The following is a 20,794-nucleotide window of genomic DNA, read 5'->3' as shown; positions in this document are numbered from 1 at the left end:
AAAAATAAAACTTCAGTAGGACTTGATGAAATCCCAGTCTGCATAATTAAAGAATGTATAGACTCCATAAAGGGCCCATTAACAGACATAATTAATGAATCTTTCGAATCTGGATACTTTCCAGAGTACCTAAAACAAGCAAAAGTTATACCTATCCTTAAAAACCGAGATGTGGAAAATGTAGAGAACTACAGACCGATTTCTATACTGTCTGTCATTTCTAAAATAATAGAAATACTAGTCAAAAAGAGACTGCAAAATTACCTGAATAAATATAACCTTCTTTCCAATGACCAATTTGGTTTTCGGCCCGGAAAAGGCACACAATCTGCTATAGCACAGTTCACTAAAGTAATTTTAGACTTGTCCAAGGCCTTTGATACAGTTTATCACAAAATCTTGCTTCATAAATTAGGGCAAATAGGAATAAGAGATGTGACAAAGAAGTGGTTGAAATCATACTTGGAAAACAGAGTTCAGCGAGTTGAGATATCACAAGTTTCAAACAATTCCCTTATAAAACACCTGTCTGACCCAGAAAATGTGAATATAGGCGTCCCACAGGAAAGTGTATTAGGCCCAATATTGTTTCTTATGTACATTAACGACTTCCCATAAAGTATCAGACATGGAGAAAAAATACTTTTTGCTGATGACAGCAACATACTAATAACAGGTGAAATTCCAACACAACTGTAAGAAAGAGCAAACAAGGCTCTCAATGATGTCCACAACTGGTCATTAAAAAATAAAGTAACCCTAAGTGTAAAGAAAACTAACTATATTAACTTCCAATTGAACAAAAAACACGACACTAGAATAAAAGTTAATAATAATGAATTAGAATGTGTAACAAGTACCAAATTCTTAGGGATGAATGTAGATAGCCAATTGAAATGGACAAACCATGTCAACATTTTGGCAAAAAAGTTATTCACAGCATGCTATGCTCTTAGAATCCTTGCACCGGTATGCAATAATACCTGTCTTAAAATAACATATTATGGATATCTACACTCAGTCCTCAGCTATGGGATCATGTTTTGGGGAACAAGTGCCAGTAACATACAAACCGTGTTCAAAGTACAAAAAAGAGCCATAAGGATAATAACAAACAGCAACAACAGGGCCCACTGTCTAGAATTATTTAGGAAGCTAGGCATTCTAACTGTTTCTTGTGAGTATATCTTTCAGAACATAATGTTCATTAAGAAAAATCTCAACATGTACAACACAAACAGCCTAATACATGACCATGAAACAAGAGCTTGTCACCACCTCCATCTAGATAGAAAGAACAAGGCAAAGACGCAAAAAAAGTATATTTTATAATGGGATAAAACTGTATAACAAATTACCACAGGAAATTAAAGAAATAAATGAGCCCCTCACTTTCAGACAAAAGCTTAAAATCTTCTTAGTAAGTAAAAGTTGTTATACTGTAAGAGAATATTTAACATAGATGTAGATTATTAGCAACATATGACATTATCACCAAAATATTATGTAATTATAAATGTGTGTATGAGTAGTTATAGAAACTACACAAAATATGAGAAACCTGTTTCATTGTAAATGTAAATGTGTGCTCATGTGCTGTAAACTGACGACATCCATACAATATTTATTGTTCCACAGATGGATGAATAAATAAATAAATAAAAAAAAAATAACCAACAAGTCTCTGAATTCACGGCATAACCCAAACTCCATCTTCATGAAACTCTTACCTACTCACAACGCCAACCAGTATAATACTTTTTGTATTGACCTGTATGTGCAGACCTGACTGGGTAATGCAGTTATTCCAATTGTTTGGGGCTAGGAGCTAATATGAGGAGGGATGATTCACACAATGACAATGATGAATGCAGCTGCAGATTCCGTTTTGATGATTATGACAACAGTAAAATCCCACCAAATACGTCATTACTGAAGTGGAAGAAGCTGATGGCAAATCTGACTTGTCATTTGGGAAAAATTAGTCAAGGCATTGACTTATTTCAAGTGACTTTGTATTCTGTTAATTGTTTTTTCATTAGGAGTAATTTGCATTTTTAAATTATCCATGTAGCTGGTAAGAAATGGTATCATATCACATGTAATGGAAATTTTATAGAGTCATTGCACAGATGAAAAACTATGCTTTTCTGTGTAGTTATTGATCTATACTGAAAACAGATCTCATTGAAGACAGTAAGGAAGGAGGTGACCTTAGGGTTCTAAACATAGTAAGTTCAGAAGTATCTGCCACAAAGAAGCTGCAGTTTTTGCCATTTTTACATGGACTTAGCAGATATGGTGGTGGGGAGGGGTGTTGTTGCTGTTAAACGTTGACCATAAGAGGTACCTACCATTATCCTTTTGAAAAAAGTTGTACAGTTAAAAATTATGCTAAAACTTGTCCCTTTAACTTTTTTTATGATTTTGCTGTATTTTAGTACACTCTACAAGAAAGGTTTAAGGTATTTTTGCATCCGATGCTAGGGGAAAAAATGTCAAAATTTCAGTTTGATGGCTCCTCCCAAACTAGCACAAGGTTCTCTAGGTCAAAAATTTGGATTTTACATTACAGTACACTACATACAATATTTAAAATTCAGAAAAATTGGACCTTTTGTACAGTCCAATGTACCTGCTGACTTGATAAATAGTATACGAATGAGTAAATGAGTATAAACTGACTTTGTGTGTTTTCTCCCTTCAAAACAGTGCTTTTAACACATATATCTCCTTCAGTATTACACTGAGCTGTATTCTGTGTGTAAAGAGCTGTAAATCTGAGATGCATGTTCTTTCAATGTTTCGGATAAAAATTTGCTATCTTTTTAGAGCAGATTTCTATGAAATCTTGAGGTAAATAATCCAAATTGGAGAATATGTAAATCCTTTCACAACTGTGACTCTAACAAGGTCTAAAGTTTCGTTTTAGAAATGACTTTTATCTGGCTTCACAAGAAAGACGATTTTCAATCATTCATTTATCTATTTCAAGAATTTCAAGAATTTTATTCACCATAGATCATTTTACAATGATATTGGCTGCGTCATAAAAGATGTACTAGTACATACAGAATAACAAAATAAACTTCTGTCAATACATTATAAATACATTAGCAGCATGGCAGTGTACCAAATTACAAAGGATAGCTTTTAAAAGCTAACGCAACAAGCTATCTTATAATCTAATATAATAAGGTATTTTATTGTTTATAGTATAAACTTTGTAATTACACACAATTAACCACAGCACAAAATAATATGTTTAACTACAGACAACTTTTAAATGCTTATATTCTCCTCAGGCATCTCAAAGAATTCTTTAATGTCATAGAATGGATGATCTGACAGCCAGCTGTACCACTTAATTTTAAAAGAATTTGTATCCATAGACTGAACATGAATTGGCAGTTTATTGAACATTTTGAGTGGGTTAACTTTGTGGGAATTTCCTGTTCTCGCTAATCTATGGCGTGGTATGTCTAAATTACTGTTCACCCTGGTGTTGTGTTCGTGTATTTCCTTTCTGGCAATAAATTCTGAAATATTATTTTTAATATAGAGTACAGACACATAGATGTATAAATTTATAATTTAAGTATTCTGAGTCAGGAGAAAAGAGGACGACAGTGCTCCCTATGACCTCTTTTACATATTATACATATGACTTTTTTTTGTAATTTCAATATGTTTTTGATGTGAGGGGAGTGCCCCCATATAATAAGACCATATGAAATATGTTACTGGAATAGCCCAAAGTATGTCACCCTGAGGTACTCCAAGCTCACTACCTCCCTTAGTTTCAAGAGAAGGTATGCCACTCGAGATATTTTTTCACATACATGATTGACATGTTCCTCCCAATATAGTTTTGAGTCAATGTGAATACTGACTTATTGCCTACTTCATTTGATGTTCCCATTAAAAGTTGTTGTGTTTTGTCAGGGTTGCATAGGAGCTTATTGGCTCCAAACCAGTCCAGGGCCTTATCTAGTGTTTCTTTTGTTAGGTTATTCAGATCTGAAATGTTCTGATGTGTGGTAAGTAGTGTTGTATCGTCAGCATAACACACAACAGGGTGAGCTATACTTTTAGGTACATCATTAATAGCGACAATGAAGAAGAAGGGTCCAAGGATAGACCCTTGTGGTACACCTGTGCTGATTTCCATGATGGAAGAATTTAAATTTCTGGCTGAAACGAATTGTTTTCAGTTACTTAAATAAGAATTTATCACAGATAAAGTGCTTCCTCTCACCCCATAAAACTCTAGTTTCCCCAGTAGTATGTCAACAGGAATGCAATCAAAAGCTTTGCTTAGGTCACATAATACCAGTGATACCATGTTATTATTTTCAAAAGCTGTTAAGGTTTGGTCAATGATTTCCAAGATGGCCCCTGTTGTGTTCTTCCCCTTTCGAAAGCCAAACTGATTGTTGCATAGGATATTGTGTTTTTCAAAGAACTTGCTTATTTGTGTGTGTATCAGCGCCTAAAATACCTTTGAGAATATTGGAACAATGGAGACTGGTCTGTAGCTTTGGGGGAGATGTTTGTCTCCTTTTTTAAAAACTGGGACAACTTTTGATACCTTGAGTGCGTCCGGAAAAACTCCAAATTCTACAAATTTATTAAAAATATAAGCTAATGGTTTGGCGATTGAGTGTATTGTCTTCTTAATTATGTTATTTGATAACCAAAACAGTCCATACTTTTAGAACCTGAAAATTTGGATACAGCTTTTATAACATCAGCAGGTGTGACAGCCCTCCATTGAAATGCCAGATTAACAGGCAGTGGTGTTCCAACAGGGTTCATTGCAGATGAATTTGTTGCTTTGGTACTGTTACTTATTTCTTTAACTGAGTTTAAAAAGTACTCGTTTAATTCTTCAGGATCAAGCAGAACTGTTTCTGTGCGTTTCGGTGTATTCTCTTGTTTTATTATTTGCCAGGCTGCCTTGCATTTATTGGGAGCTCTTTCTATATAGTTCTCCACTGCTTGCTTTTTTGCCAGAAGTAGTTTAGCTTTATAGTATTTTTTGCGTTTCAGATATGACCTATGAATGTTCACACTCTGTTCTGCCCCTTGGCCAGAGGCTTGTTTATGCATCTGGTACAGCATATGCAAGTTTCCTCTAATTTCTACTAGCTCTTGTGTGAACCAGTTCAGACTTCTCTTTTTCATGTCATTTGGATATCTAATTTTTTTATTGGTGAGCAAGAATACCATAAATCTGTGTACTTTTTAAAGAAGTTACCAAAGCTAATTTCAGCTTCCCTTTTTCCAAATTGACAATTATATATAAAGTCCCAATCTGCACTTCCTAATCTATCAACAAACATATTTCTGTACTCTTCCTTCTGTCTTCGTACCACTACTACTTTAGATTCTTCAGTTTTAACTGGCTGTCTCTTACAGAGGGTAAGGAGTAGTGGCTCATGATCTGCAAGTCCACTTCTTGCAAGTCTAACTGTAAAATCCTCCCTATGGAAATTCACAATAATATTGTTTATACAGGCATTCTTACGTGTGGCACAGTTATTTGTACAATAGAGGTCTAATGATCTTAGCATATTCAAAAATGTCCTAGCAACTGGTCTCTGTGTGTTTACCATTTCTATGTTGAAATCACCACATATAGCAATTCTCGTTTTACTCTTCAATATTTTTTAAATTATTAATTCACATTTTTCAATAAACAAATTTACATCACCATCTGGCGACCTATATAGACTAACTACCACTATATTTTCGTTCATTAGTTTTACACAACTAAACTCCCCATCTAGCTCTGAGGAGTATGTAGATACATCAATTCTGGAAAACATTATTCCTTCTTTGACAAAAATTCCCGCCCCACCATTCTTTCTCTGTTTTCTACATATCATGTCTCCCACAACATACCCTTGGGGAATGAACATATTTACTTGTTCCTGTGTTAACCAGTGCTCAGATACACATATAACATCTACATGCTCAGTGTTACATAAATGTTCTAATTCTAAAATTTTATTTCTAATACAACGTATGTTGACTTGTAGAAAAGTAAGTAGTTTGTCTCTGTCTGTATTCCTCTGAGAGCAATTTGGCTTTATATTTGAAGTTGTAGGTTCCGTTAATGTCTTTAATCTTGATGCACTGTGATCATGTGTGTTATGATAGTCAAATACCTGTTCATCCATTTGATGACTCACTTTCTTAACTGCTTTCGTCTGTGAAACCACTGCTGATCCCACCAAAAATCCTGGTCCCTCGGTTGTGGTTTCTTTTTTCGGGTTGACTGCCGTACTCCACATGTTGGTATTCTCATCCCTTGAGCTTGATTTGCTGTTCTTCTTCTTGCAAGTAGGTCTCTCTTCTTATATGGTGCCTTCTTTCCTGCCACCTTATTTGCTGCTTCTTCAAACTTTTGCACTGTCCTCTTGGGTAAGTTTATTGCTTGAGTAATTGTCCTATCCCCACAAACAGAGTTCACTTTTAAGGATTCTGTTGTTATTTGTGCTGGAGTTGTGTCAATAACAATTCTCACTGATTCTTTATCTGAGACTTCAGTATCCTTCCATTTAAGTTCTATTGCTGTTTTGTACACTTTCCTGTTTGTTTCCACTGATTCATAAATCCTTGTGGCAATTAGTTCTTTAGCAGTTGCATTAAGGTGTTGTCCATGTGTTGTATAAAGCTCCTTGTTACTAGGGGTATCAATAAAACAAGTGTTATGGAAGCCTTTCACTGTTTTTTTTAGTTTCCTGTGTGCAGATTGAATTTCTTGGTTTACACAAGACCATTCAGGCAGGTCATGTCTATGTGGTACACCAACTACAATCACTTTTGTATTTGTATTTTGTAATGCTGACAAGGCTTTATGTAGTGAACGAATTGCCAACTTGGTTTCATTCTTTGCTACATCGTTAGCCCCAGCCCAGATAACTGCAAAATCTTCACTTGTCAACTTATGGAGGTCATTGTCCGCCCCAGTAGCTGAGTGGTCAGCGTGACGGATTGCCGTCCTCTGGGCCCGGGTTCGATTCCCGGCTGGGTCGGAGATTTTCTCCGCTCAGGGACTGGGTGTTGTGTTGCGTTCATCATCATTTCATCCCCATCCGGCGTGCAGGTCGCCCAATGTGGCGCCGACTGTAATAAGACCTGCGATATGGCGGCCGGACCTGCCCCGCGAGGGGCCTCCCGGCCAATGACGCCAAACGCTCATTTCCATTTCCATGGAGGTCATTGCATTTTTTTAGTATTACACTAGTGGGGGCATCTGGTATCACCTTCCCTTCAACATCATATTTATTTGAAGCTAAGTTTAAAATGTTTCTTGCACAGTCTCTGCCATGGCTATCTGAGGCAACGAATGTTTTGGGTCTCCTATTCACTGACTGACTCTCAGGAGCAAAGGTTTGCATTTTCATTGCTGCACCCATAGATTGATTTCCTTTTTGAACTGCGTTCTGTGTTGTGGTATGCACACTGTGTTGTGAATCGTGATTTATGTTGGGTGCATCAAATCTGTAGTTTTTGCACATTTCTATCTTGCCTGATTCTTGCTTCTGTAGTTCGTTTGTTAGCAAACATATAATTGTTTTCGAATACTTAAGTTCCTTTTCTTACTTTTCTGAGTTCATTCTGTAACTTTTCGCACACACACGTTTTTAACGGGTCTGTTTTGATTTCGTCCATATTGTCACCGTCAGTACGAAAACAATCACTGCATTTCCAGCTTTTCACTCTATTCGTTGAATTTACACACGAGTAATGGAATTTCCTGTTACACTTTACACAACACACGCCTTTTCTTGCTGTTTTGTTACAGGAACACGGTTTATTCCACGCTTCCTCACTTATTTCGTAAATAGAATTCAAATTTTCCGAACTGGTCGCGGCCATTGTGCACTAGTTAGTTTCAAAGCACAATATGTCCCTGTTCTTTCAACAGATCGCCGTATTTTTAGTTACTCACCGAGAACAATTACTAATCCACATATACACACCATAAAATGTTTAACTTAAGCTCGTTAAACGATCAAAGTAACTTATTTTGTCCACACATTTATCAGTACACACTATACAGCCATTCCAAAGCACAGCTACATTTAACATTGTAACTATTTTTATCATCAAGCAGCTTTATCTTTTGGATTTACAGTCTGCTTTGTTCAAGCACTTCATCTGCTCAACATGTTTCTCTGCAATGTATAAATATTTGACTCTGAGTTCAGTGCTCATTGTACATATCATATAATATTCAGTAGAATGATATCCACTCTTTTCTAATCATGTTTTCCCCACGTGAGTGTTTCTTGCTGTTTGTGAACTAATTCCCCAAAAATTCTGTCTAATAGAAAGTTTGACATGTTTAGTTGGTTGTTTACTTTCAGTATTTTTGTTGTCTCTGAATACTGGTGATGGTTATTCCAATATCATACATCAGCCTGGCAGACAGAGGGTAGTACAGTAGCTATATAGGATTGTAGTTTTAAATTAAAAAAAAAATATGTTCAGCCTTTCTTCTTGTTGTGTTCTGTCTTGACAATGGAGTGACCCATAAGAGATGAGATGACGGGTTTTGTCATTCACTAAATTTACATAGGACCAAAATGTTCTACTATTTTATGAAATATGATGGACAAAATTTTCATTAGATTCAGCATAGATCAACTGACAAATTTATGAGTTTGTATTAATCTTCCAGCTTCCCTGCAATCTCATCCGATCTGAAAGAGTCATAATCTGTTTCCTCAACATTTCCCAAATGATAACTTTGCTGTATTTTATTCCTCACTTGATACACTTTTATTCAGAATGGAATTTATAACTCTTCGCTATCTCTCACTTTTGATCTAAATGGTACTAGTATGCCTGAAATATTGATAGGATGTAAGTGATTGTGTATTAGATATATCAGACACACAGATCTTCTATAATCTTCTTGATAAATATTTTGTCCACATTTATTATCACCACTCTAAGACTAGCATTGAGATCACTAAGCCTTGTCTCTCTGCTGGCACTGCAAATAAAGACTGCTAAATTTTTTTAATTATTTATGTTCATCATCAGATGGAATGCATTGCGACTTCTATATTCGTGGATGTGTAGTTATATGTTTCCTGTTATACATATTCACAGATCTGTAGTCACATGTTTAGAAATCACATTGTTGTTAAAGTAGTCAGGAGCAACAGAGAGAGAGGGGGGGAGGGAGAGAGAGAGAGAGAGAGAGAGAGAGAGAGAGAGAGAGAGAGAGAGAGAATTTGTTAACTCTTAAGATTTTGTCTAAAAATTATTAAATTTTCCATCTCTTCTATACACCTGCTCACTGATAAGGAACTGATGATGTATCTGTAGACTTATTTTATTCTACTCCAAATTTTCCATCAGTACATATTTCAGTGTTCCTTACTTCATTTTATTCTGCAGCAGGTGTAGCTGTTTTATTGATTACATGCCACTCATATATCAATAACTATAATGACTCTGCCTGTAAATGGCTTATAATGTTGTGATTCATTTATGCACTAGTGCTATACCAATTATCTTGCTCTTTTATCCTTTTGGATAACTGTTATTTGTATGGCACATAGCTGGCTGTAATACTTAATGAATGGAGTAAATAAGTACAAGTTGGAATGGAATGACATACTTACATTATCTCCGGTTTTCAGTGTTGCAGGAAATCTATCAGTCAGAAACTGTGTGATCTCTTCATCTTGACACAGCACAGCTATATGCAGACTGCTTCGACCATATATGTTCTTTGCAATAGCAAGAAGTTCTGCATCATCTGCTTCAAGAAGCTCACGAACTCTCAAAAGATTCCCCTGACGTATGGCATTATGAAGCTCCTCTCTTCTTTCCTATCACAACAATGCATTTTACTTCTACAAGTGCAAACTTTTTTGTTATGTTTCGATTTACCCATAACATTTAGTTATTAATTACCTTTATTAATAAATACAAACCTCAAAGTCAGATATAGACTGCAAAAATTGTAATGTCTCAGGCTGTTCACTTTCTGCTACTACCTCAATTATTGATAGTCCATCATCATTTTCGACATCAAGTATATGATCATAACCCTCTAGCAGAAGTTCCATAAGCTTCTGCCTTTCTCCTGGAATAAGAATTTGGAAACAGCATAATTACTTCTCACCCCAACTCACAAAATAACAATGAAACTCTACTCGGACTGGAAGAAGAGAAAAAACATTAAAAATAGAAACATGGAATATACTAAGTAAGGCGTTTCCCATATCCAGCCTTGGTTTTTACAATCAGTGTGTTATTTTATAATAAATAATTTATCTGCTTCCATAGAGACACTGAGATAAGAAAACTAATTGTAAGTAATAACTGTCTATTTCAAATGTAGATAAGAAATTTTAAAACAATAGAAACTCCAGAGAGGAACTTCAGCAATGTAGGAAAAGGCGGATTGCTACTTACCGTAAAGAAGGCACAATTAAAAGACACATACATACAGCTCTCGGTCACAGCCTTCATCAGTAAAAGAGTGACACACACCATTCATACACACAAGCAAGCACCCCTCATGCATACATGACCACCAACTCCATCACCTCGGGCTGGAATGCAGCTATCACATGGTATGCAAGCAGCAATCTGAAGGGGGCAGGGAAGAGGAAGGGACAGCAGTGTTTGGGTGGGAAAAGAGAGACGAACAATGTCTGATGGAGTGTTCAGGGACTAGAACGCCAACAGATGCTGCATCGGGAGGTTCTGGGGCAGGGAGATGGGGAAAAAAATCAAAAAGGGAGTGGAGAGGGGAAAGATGGATGGATGCATAGGCAGAGGGCAACAAATAAACAGAGCTGGAGATGAGAATGGGGAGGAGATGATAGGACAGAGGGGGCAGAAAATGTTGGGTGGAGGCTGTGGGGGCAGTAGTTACTGTAGGTTGAGGCCTGGCTAGTTATGGGAGTGGAGAACGTGTTGTAAGGATAACTCCCATCTGTACAGTTCAGAAAAGCTGGCGGTGGAGAGAAGGATCCAGATGGCTTGGGTAGTGAAGCAGACATTGAAATCAAGATCTTTTTTTTAGTAAAGTTCATGTCTCAACCAACTTTGGTTATAATACACTCCTGGAAATTGAAATAAGAACACCGTGAATTCATTGTCCCAGGAAGGGGAAACTTTATTGACACATTCCTGGGGTCAGATACATCACATGATCACACTGACAGACCCACAGGCACATAGACACAGGCAACAGAGCATGCACAATGTCGGCACTAGTACAGTGTATATCCACCTTTCGCAGCAATGCAGGCTGCTATTCTCCCATGGAGACGATCGTACAGATGCTGGATGTAGTCCTGTGGAACGGCTTGCCATGCCATTTCCACCTGGCGCCTCAGTTGGACCAGTGTTCGTGCTGGACGTGCAGACCACGTGAGACGACGCTTCATCCAGTCCCAAACATGCTCAATGGGGGACAGATCCGGAGATCTTGCTGGCCAGGGTAGTTGACTTACACCTTCTAGAGCACGTTGGGTGGCACGGGATACATGCGGACGTGCATTGTCCTGTTGGAACAGCAAGTTCCCTTGCCGGTCTAGGAATGGTAGAACGATGGGTTCGATGACGGTTTGGATGTATCGTGCACTATTCAGTGTCCCCTCGACGATCACCAGTGGTGTACGGCCAGTGTAGGAGATCGCTCCCCACACCATGATGACGGGTGTTGGCCCTGTGTGCCTCGGTCGTATGCAGTCCTGATTGTGGCGCTCACCTGCACGGCGCCAAACACGCATACGACCATCATTGGCACCAAGGCAGAAGCGACTCTCATCGCTGAAGACGACACGTCTCCATTCGTCCCTCCATTCATGCCTGTCGCGACACCACTGGAGGCGGGCTGCACGATGTTGGGGCGTGAGCGGAAGACGGCCTAACGGTGTGCGGGACCGTAGCTCAGCTTCATGGAGACGGTTGCGAATGGTCCTCGCCGATACCCCAGGAGCAACAGTGTCCCTAATTTGCTGGGAAGTGGCGGTGCGGTCCCCTACGGCACTGCGTAGGATCCTACGGTCTTGGCGTGCATCCGTGCGTCGCTGCGGTCCGGTCCCAGGTCGACGGGCACGTGCACCTTCCGCCGACCACTGGCGACAACATCGATGTACTGTGGAGACCTCACGCCCCACGTGTTGAGCAATTCGGCGGTACGTCCACCCGGCCTCCCGCATGCCCACTATACGCCCTCGCTCAAAGTCCGTCAACTGCACATACGGTTCACGTCCACGCTGTCGCGGCGTGCTACCAGTGTTAAAGACTGCGATGGAGCTCCGTATGCCACGGCAAACTGGCTGACACTGACGGCTGCGGTGCACAAATGCTGCACAGCTAGCGCCATTCGACGGCCAACACCGCGGTTCCTGGTGTGTCCGCTGTGCCGTGCGTGTGATCATTGCTTGTACAGCCCTCTCGCAGTGTCCGGAGCAAGTATGGTGGGTCTGACACACCGGTGTCAATGTGTTCTTTTTTCCATTTCCAGGAGTGTAGGTCATATTATAGCCAACTTTTCTCAAAAATGCATATTTTTGTTGTAACTTGAAGGCCACAGGAAGAAAAACATGAAAATGTTGCACACATGATGGTGTTTTGGTGGTATTGTCACAAATAAGCTTTATTTATTGGGACTATAGGTGGCAAGCAGTGTAACATACTAGTTGGTTTGATAAGACGTTGCTGCATGGGGTCAGAAAAAAAAAATAATGGTCTCAAAGCCAACAAAGGCAGCTTGCAACATAATAAACATTGCACACATGGCCACACTGTTCAGTTTGAATAGAAACTCAGCTTGGTTCAATATTCTGAAAATAAAGTGCTCTAGTAGTATGAAGTTGCAAGATTTTGTTCATTCTTTGGTAAGAAGATCTTGAGTATTGATGGGGAAATATTACTTTTGTAACAAATGTGAAGTTAAAGTTAGTGCAGAAAAGCACTTTGTGTGGAAAAACACTGTAATACCACCAAACACAGTAACTGTGTGAAGAGAAGGCCTGAAGATGATACCAGACAGATACTGTTATTTGAGAAGTCAGGTCCATCTTCAACTGCACAACCATTCTTCAAGGACTCTTATGAGATTATGATGTTTTGCAACATCTCATTGGAGAAACTGAAGAATCCATGCTCCGGGCAAGTCTTGGAGAAGTATACAACACACCCACTGAGTGGGTTAATGCAGTAATTAGCACAGTGGATAAGCATTCGGCAGGAAGATGGCTCACACCCATGTTTGGTCATCCTGATTTAGGTTGTCTGTGGTTCCCCTAATTGCAAATGCCAGGATGGTCCCTTCAAAGGGTCTAGCCACTTTCCTTCTCCATCCTTTCCAAATCTGAGCTTGTGCTCATCGCTAATGACCTCGTTGTCAATGGGATGTTAAACACTAATCCCCTCCTCTACAACACACCCAGTTTCAGGTGAATCTATGTGTGCCATGAGGAGGTGCTCAACAAAGTGGTTGGTGTTCTAAAAGTTGACAGGCCTAGGTAAATGTTCCTCCTAATGTGTGAAGCTCTCAAAAGAGTAAACAACTTAACAATTGATAATTTCTTTGTTAACTCTATGGAACTATTGTGGCCAGGTGGCTTGAACAGAGACAGTGGTTTGGTGCTAGTGATAGATGGCTTAGGTAGCCAAGGGGCTTCAGATTATCTACCCAGTTGGTGTATGTCAGTTGCCTTGTACATGCATTACATAGAGATGCAGAAGCCATCATATGACTGAAAGCTACTGGTGCTCAACAGTGTGACACCCTGGATGTTGTGCAACATCTGCAGATTGAGTTGGGATGAGCTTGTGGGGACATAGAACCACTGGCTTTTTCCCCCACCCCCAATAATATCTCTGCCCTACCATAGTAAGAACAACTGTATCTTTGCCAGATCAGTTCTCTGTAGTACATGCTCTAAGCTACAAGCATTATGTATAGACTACGAGAATAAAAGTATCCATAGTAAGTGACAGGAGTGTCAGTGATTATTTATCATCATAATTACCATGCCCACTACCTACAAGCTCATGGTCATGTGGCTGACAAAGTGAGCAACAAATTGGAAAGTTTTCTACAGTGAAATCTTGGATATTATACAATGTGCAAAATTAGTGAGTCTTTCTGGGAATGCCACAACATTTGAACACAATGAACCAATGCTGGCCTGTAGTGACCTTTCTGTCTTCAAATATGCTCCTGTGACATTCTGTGATGTGGAGAGGAACTTTTCCAGGTATAAAACTATCCTCAAGAACAACTGTAGATCTTTGAAAATGGAAAACCTGAAAATGCATGTTTTGATCCCATGCAACACTGCAGAAAATAGACTGACAGGTTGTATTAACTAATCTGTATGACTTTAAACAAATGGTGTGCAGGAGTAAAATACTTGGTTTTATTGTTTGGATAAGTTTCATTACTTTCATGTCCTTTTTTTTTTTTTTTTTTTTTTTTTTTTTTTTTTTTTTTTTTTTTTTTTTTTCAGGCACATGTAAACATTTCAAAAATAGTCCTAGGTAGTTTCAAACACTACTAAAAGTAATTACTACACTCACATTTTGTTCAGAAGTGAATTTTGTGTTACATGGTATCAAAACCAATCAACAAGAATGTTTTTAAATGAACTTATATAAACTCATATTTTATTTTTAAGGTTATATTTGTATAAGATTTAGGTCATAAGTGCTTGCATATTTTGATGTGTTTTAGGTCAGTGCAATCTGGGCCCAACTGATCATATGCAACTCTCTCAAATATTATTGAGAAACAATGAGATAGGTCTACATCTCCCAATTTCATCTTGTTTTCTCTTTCTAAGAGCTTGTCAGACCTAAACTTTAGTGTATTTTAATCAATCTGGAAAACATTCCTCATCAAAAGAGTGGATGCTTATGAGGGAGAGTGGATATGAAATACTATGACAGACTAACTTAGTGCTTGTAGTGGGAACCTCATCCAAACCTAATGAGTTTAAATTTTTTAGGAACATTATGATTTTCAGAACATCAGAGCTTGGAACATGGGAAAACTTTAAACCTGAGCAATTTCTCTCTGCATAAAAGGATTTGTACTTGATGGTGACCAGTCACCAATATACATGAAGATATCATGGAAGGATTCATATGTTATACTGGGATCTGCAACAGCTTTACCATTTATTACTAGTTTGGAGAGATATTTTCTCTCTGTTATAATGACATCTTCTTTTCTCATAACAGATCAAACAGTTTTTGATACACAGTACACAAATTCACACACATGAAAGTAATTTTTTGTTAACAAACTGGCCTAAAATTCATGCTAATAAATATTTAAAAGCAACAAATTACTTTTATTGTTTGAAGTCTATGTTAATCTCTATTACCGTACTATAAATGTCTATTACAAAGTACTTGGGCCATGATCGTGGTGTAATATCACCACTTGGCCCAAGGTATAATTTTCCTCCCACTTCAATAAATGGTTAACATCACCTAAAATAATAAACTGGCAACTTGGTTATTACCGTATGATAAATATCTATTGTAAATATTAACCATTTAAGATTAATTTTATTTGTGCATCTGTAGCTGAAGTAACATTGAATTAAGAACAGAAAAAGTTACTTTTAGAAGAAAAAAAAGCAATGATACATGTCAAGGAAATTTAAATAATTGTTTCTGTAACTAAGATGTCTTACTCATACCATTGGCGTGAAAAAGACTGAAGTTAGAGAGTAAAGACCAGAGCTGTGAGAATTGGTCAGGGTACATGCCACCTCAAGGTACAACCCTCTTCCATATTCCTTACCTGATGACCATTTGACAGCCACACCCCACTAGATTGAAAATGTTACTGGACACACACACAGCAACAAATTCATAGATGTGGAACAAGTTGGTAATTCACTAATCAGTGTGAGCAACTATACTGAATTTTCTTTATTGAACATACTGAGAATTATTATTGTGCATTCAGTCTCAAGCACATGCTATTACATTCTCTTTTTTGATGATATATATTACAAAAAATGTTCTGCAAACAGAAAAATCCGATTTAAAGTATAAAGATGAAAATATATATAGAATCTTATGCTCTGCATCAAAGGATGCAGTAGTTTGAAATGTTCTAGCAAATTGCAGCGTTATTTGAGAGTTGAGCTTTGAACCTAGCATTTTGTGTGTAATGATCTTACTGACTGAGCTATCCAGGCACTACTCATGGCCAACCCTCACCCCAGCTTCATTTTCTTGAGCAATACTGTCCAACTTACCAAACTTCATGGAAGGTCTCCTGTATACCTTATGGCTAACACTCCATCCCATATATATTAATATGACTACTTGTTGAAGGAAAAGAATTATCTTCGTACTACGTGTATGGATACTTATGTAACTGGACACATGCTACCTTGTAACACTAACAGAAAAAATCAGTCTCAGGACTGAGATGTTAAGAAAGTTTGTAGAAGAAGACACTAATAAGACATACTTCTGTTGGTTTTATAAATTATGAAGATATCCACATTATTTAGAAACATGGACAGATTTTTAAGGGCTTTTTCTACAATATAGAGAACAACAATTGGAACCCTAAATAAGTATAATCGCAAAGCTCAATCCTGTTCATTGCTACTATCAACCACATTTTTCATCTATTTGGTAAAAATATTTCAGTGATTTATATGAACTAATCTTCCAGATTAACAGACAGTATCCTGCACAGATAGTCCATAGTCTTGTGTCTTCATCACCCTCTACTATCAACATCTTGATAACGCAAATCACACTTTGCTGTGGCTTTGAGAATCTCCCACCACAACCTGAGATGAGGTATATTGTACCCAATACCATACCTCATACCTGCAGCCCTTAGTGTGAAATCCTTTTGTCCACCTAAGCTGTGAGTCTATCCATCAGTCACTCTTGCTTTCTGCTCATGCGTTACTTCACAGTGGATGACCTAAATGGATGACCTACCTTGCGCTGGCACTCAAGAACTCTCTTCATCAACTGGCTGCAGGATTTCCATTCCAATCAAAGTTACAGCCATGTGTGAAAGCACCCCATTTTCTACTAGCTATACTATACACTGACGTGACAAAAGTCATGGGATACCTCCTTTTGCTCAATGTACTGCAGCAATTTGACATGGCATGGACTCAACAAGTCATTGGAAGTCCCCTGCAGAAACATTGAGCCATATTGTCTCTACACCACCCATAATTGTGGAAGCATTGCTGGTGCAGGATGTTGTGCATGAACTGACCTCTTGATTGTGTCCCATAAATGTTTGGTGGGATTCATGATGTGTCATCCTGGTGGCCAAATCATTCATTTGACTTGTCCAGAGTGTTCCTCAAACATACCCTGTTGACACGACATTGTTGTTTGGGGATATGAAATCCTTTAATGGCTGGAAATATTCTCAGAATACATAAACATTACCATTTCCAGTCAATGATCAGTTCATTTGGACCAGAGGACCCAGGCCATTCGATGTAAACACAGCCAACACCATTACAAACCCTATCAGCTCTTACCAACTGAAATAAGGACACATCTGACCAGGTCATATGGTCACTAGCCCAGGATAGGTGCTGCAGGCAATGTCATACTGTTAGCAAAGGCACTCGCATCAGTCATCTACTGCTATATCCCATTAACGCCAAATTTCATTGCATTGTTGTAACAGGTACATTTGTGATGTATCTCATATTGAGTTCTGTGGTTATTTCAAGCAATGTTGCTTGTCTGTTAACACTGAAAACTCAGTGCAAGTGCCGCTGCTCTCTGTTGTTAAGTGAAAGCTGTCAACCAATCTGTTGCCCATACTGAGAGATAATGCCTGAAATGTGGTGTCCCTGGCACACTCTTGACACTGTGGACCTCAGAATATTGAATTTGCTAACAATTTCCGCAATGGGATGTCCCATGTGTCCAGCTGTAACTATCAATCTGCATTTAAAATCTGTTAATTCCTGTTGTGTGACCATAATCACATTGGAAACATTTTCACATGAACCACCTGAGAACAAATGACAACTCTGATAATGCACTGCCCTTTTATACCTTGTGTTCACAATACTACCACCATGTGTGTATGTGCATTTGCTATCCCATAATTTTCGATACATCAGTGTGAGTGCTACACAGCACTATAAGTACACTAGCATCCAAAAATTATGTGTAATTACAAGAAAGAGGACATATTGCCTTATCAGGATGCCAGAAAGGGTAATGAATGAGCTATAGTCAAATCACAAGACATTTAGCATGTAACAGTGCCTGAAATATATTGTTAGAAATGTTATGATAGCTAAGATATGTATTTGTAGGAAAAGAACACAACTGGAACATCTCTTCCACAAAAAAGAAACTGTTCACCTGTTAATAAGGGATATGGTTAACCCTAACAGTTGTGTATGCTCCACATTAAAGTTGCATGATCTCTACCAAGTTGTTCAAGAGCTCTCTTGGCAGTCAATCCCATTCCTCAACAAGTGTGGTGTGGAGGTCTGGAAGTGTCCCTTGTGGAGGGGGACCTCCCTAATGCATCCCAGGCATGTTTTAGAGGATTCAGATGTAGCCAATCCATGTGAAGGATATCTTCACACTCTAGAAATTTGTTCACCAGAGCAGCTCAATGCATGCAGTTGTTATCATCCATAAAGGAGAAGTCTGGAATAACTGCATTTCTGAAAATGCAAACATGTAGTAAGAATACCTCTTCTCTGCAACTCTGAGTATTTACTGTATCGCTCCAATCACCAATGAAAATATGCAGTTCCGTACAACCATTCAATACGATACATTCCCCCCGACCCCCCAACTCCATGATGCCATCACCACCAAACCAGTCTTTTTCCATGATGTTCCTGGGGTTGTACCAGCTGCCAGGTTCTCTCCCTCCAGAATACTGTACAATGACAGTCATTTTGCAAATTAAAGTGGGATTCATTTACGTTAAAGTGAGATTCATTTATGAAAAGCCCATTCCTCCATTCATTCATTACCAACTCCATAACGCACAGGCCATCTCTGTGCTGGAGTGAAGGGATACACTTGGCTGGACATCTGGCAAAAGCAACCCTACTGTTCAGAGCCTGTGATGCACAATTTGTCAGGAAACAGCAACTCCTGAGGCAGTTGCAAGTTCCAATTGTCTTGCAGGTATACCCCTACTTTTCTGGGCAGTCATGGCCAGATATTTATCCTGCTGTAGGATGGTGATTCCTTGTCAACTTTGTAGTGACCTACAAAAAACATCTCCTGTGTCTCAAAACCATCACCGAAGCCTCAAAATGACACTTCATGGCACATTCAAGGATACTGAGACTTTGGTCTGAGAGTGATGTGGTTGCAGGTAGCCAAGTATTATTCCCTGAGAAACAGGATCCAGATGATATCTTTGTAGCATTAAATTCTCAACTTCATCAAGAGACTACAGTCTTCTCACTATGAACAGAGAAACAAGACTGAGACATGATTGGTCTCATCCGATATTTGTGTTTACCTTACAATATGAAGCCTCCCAGCCCCATCATGCACCAGAACCAGCTACTCTGAACTGTATGAGTGAAGAACTGGCCTAAACTTTCATCAAGTCCTTTACACTCCATTGACTTAATTCTTTACCCTCGTGTAATGTTTCAGTTCCGCCCCCTATCCAATATTTTGCTGGCTATGTTCCATTCTTTTTCTCTTTTGCACAGTTTTGTTGTTAATTCTGTTACTGAATGGTTATTTCCACTGCCATTGAAAGTTGTGTCTTTGTTTCTCCCACTGTATACATTGCCCTTCACATCTTACTACCAATTTCTTGTAACATGCCTCTACTCTTTCCCCACTATCTTTCTCACCTTGTGGCTCTATGCTTCACACACAGTTCCTCGCTGTAGGTAAGTGATTGTCAGCTCTCATTTTTGTATGTTGTTTACATCCCAAAATTTTCATTATCATTGTCTTATCTACCACAAATTCTTTTTATACATGGTAGTAATATTTGTGTTGCCTGATGACTAAATTAAGAACTACGTTTCTGAATTTATGGGAAATATCAGAAAATTTTCTTAATGACTTGCAAGTAACCAGACACACATTATTACATCATGAAATAATTAGGCATTTACATGACTTCCTTGTTAGTGCTACATTAAAATGCCCAGTTTTCTATTTTACATAGTGCATTTCCACAGAACAGTGGAAAATGGATTTGAAACCATTGCTTTTTTTTTCACAATGGGGATCTTGAGTGTGATTCTCCTTGAGCTGAAATTTTACTTCCAGGAAAGAGAGACACAAGTATCACATAATGCTGTTGTGACTCACTGATCTTCTAAAGTGCCACCACGCAGTTACGCACGTCCTCTACATGCGGCACTGTCTGCCAGCTATGCAGCAGCAGCGCCACATAAGCGGCCAGCCAGCCAGCGGCCGCTAGACTCGGACTCAGTTATGAATTGACTGTTAAAGTGTTCACACATCTTACTCTGTTTACTTGATCTTTGACTTTCATGTATTGCGGCTTCCTTGAAATATATTTGTTCAACTTGAAGTTATAACAATTGGCGACGAGGTAGTGATTTTTCTTTTACATCGTTGACCTACATGTTTCCATGACTACTTTAGAGCAACTATTGCAAGGTCTCATAGAACAGCAAACGCTTCTCACAAATGTGATTCGTGATTTTGTCATGGCATCAAATGCAGGGCATCTCTCATCGTTGTCTCTACCTCCTTTTCCTCCTTACGGCAAGACGGTGGAAGACTGGTCTGATTATGAAAAACG

The 20,794-nt window shown here is 38.6% G+C and overlaps 1 protein-coding gene across 1 annotated transcript in view; it reads right to left on the bottom strand.

Annotated features, from left to right (window-relative positions):
* LOC124606083 overlaps window positions 1–20,794 on the bottom strand; it is a 375,104-nt gene that overhangs the window by 4,196 nt on the left and 350,114 nt on the right. The window contains exons 15-16 of the mRNA XM_047138048.1: window positions 9,966–10,117; window positions 9,651–9,860 (exon numbers count right to left, since the gene is read on the bottom strand). Of these exons, the coding sequence (XP_046994004.1) occupies window positions 9,651–9,860; window positions 9,966–10,117 (362 nt within the window). The remainder of the gene's footprint in view (window positions 1–9,650; window positions 9,861–9,965; window positions 10,118–20,794) is intronic.

The sequence above is a fragment of the Schistocerca americana genome, chromosome 3 (genome assembly GCF_021461395.2).
Source record: "Schistocerca americana isolate TAMUIC-IGC-003095 chromosome 3, iqSchAmer2.1, whole genome shotgun sequence".
In the NCBI taxonomy this organism is placed as follows: domain Eukaryota; kingdom Metazoa; phylum Arthropoda; class Insecta; order Orthoptera; family Acrididae; genus Schistocerca; species Schistocerca americana.
The sequence above is the reverse complement of the archived record's forward strand: the minus strand, read 5'-3'. Positions and strand labels throughout refer to the sequence as shown.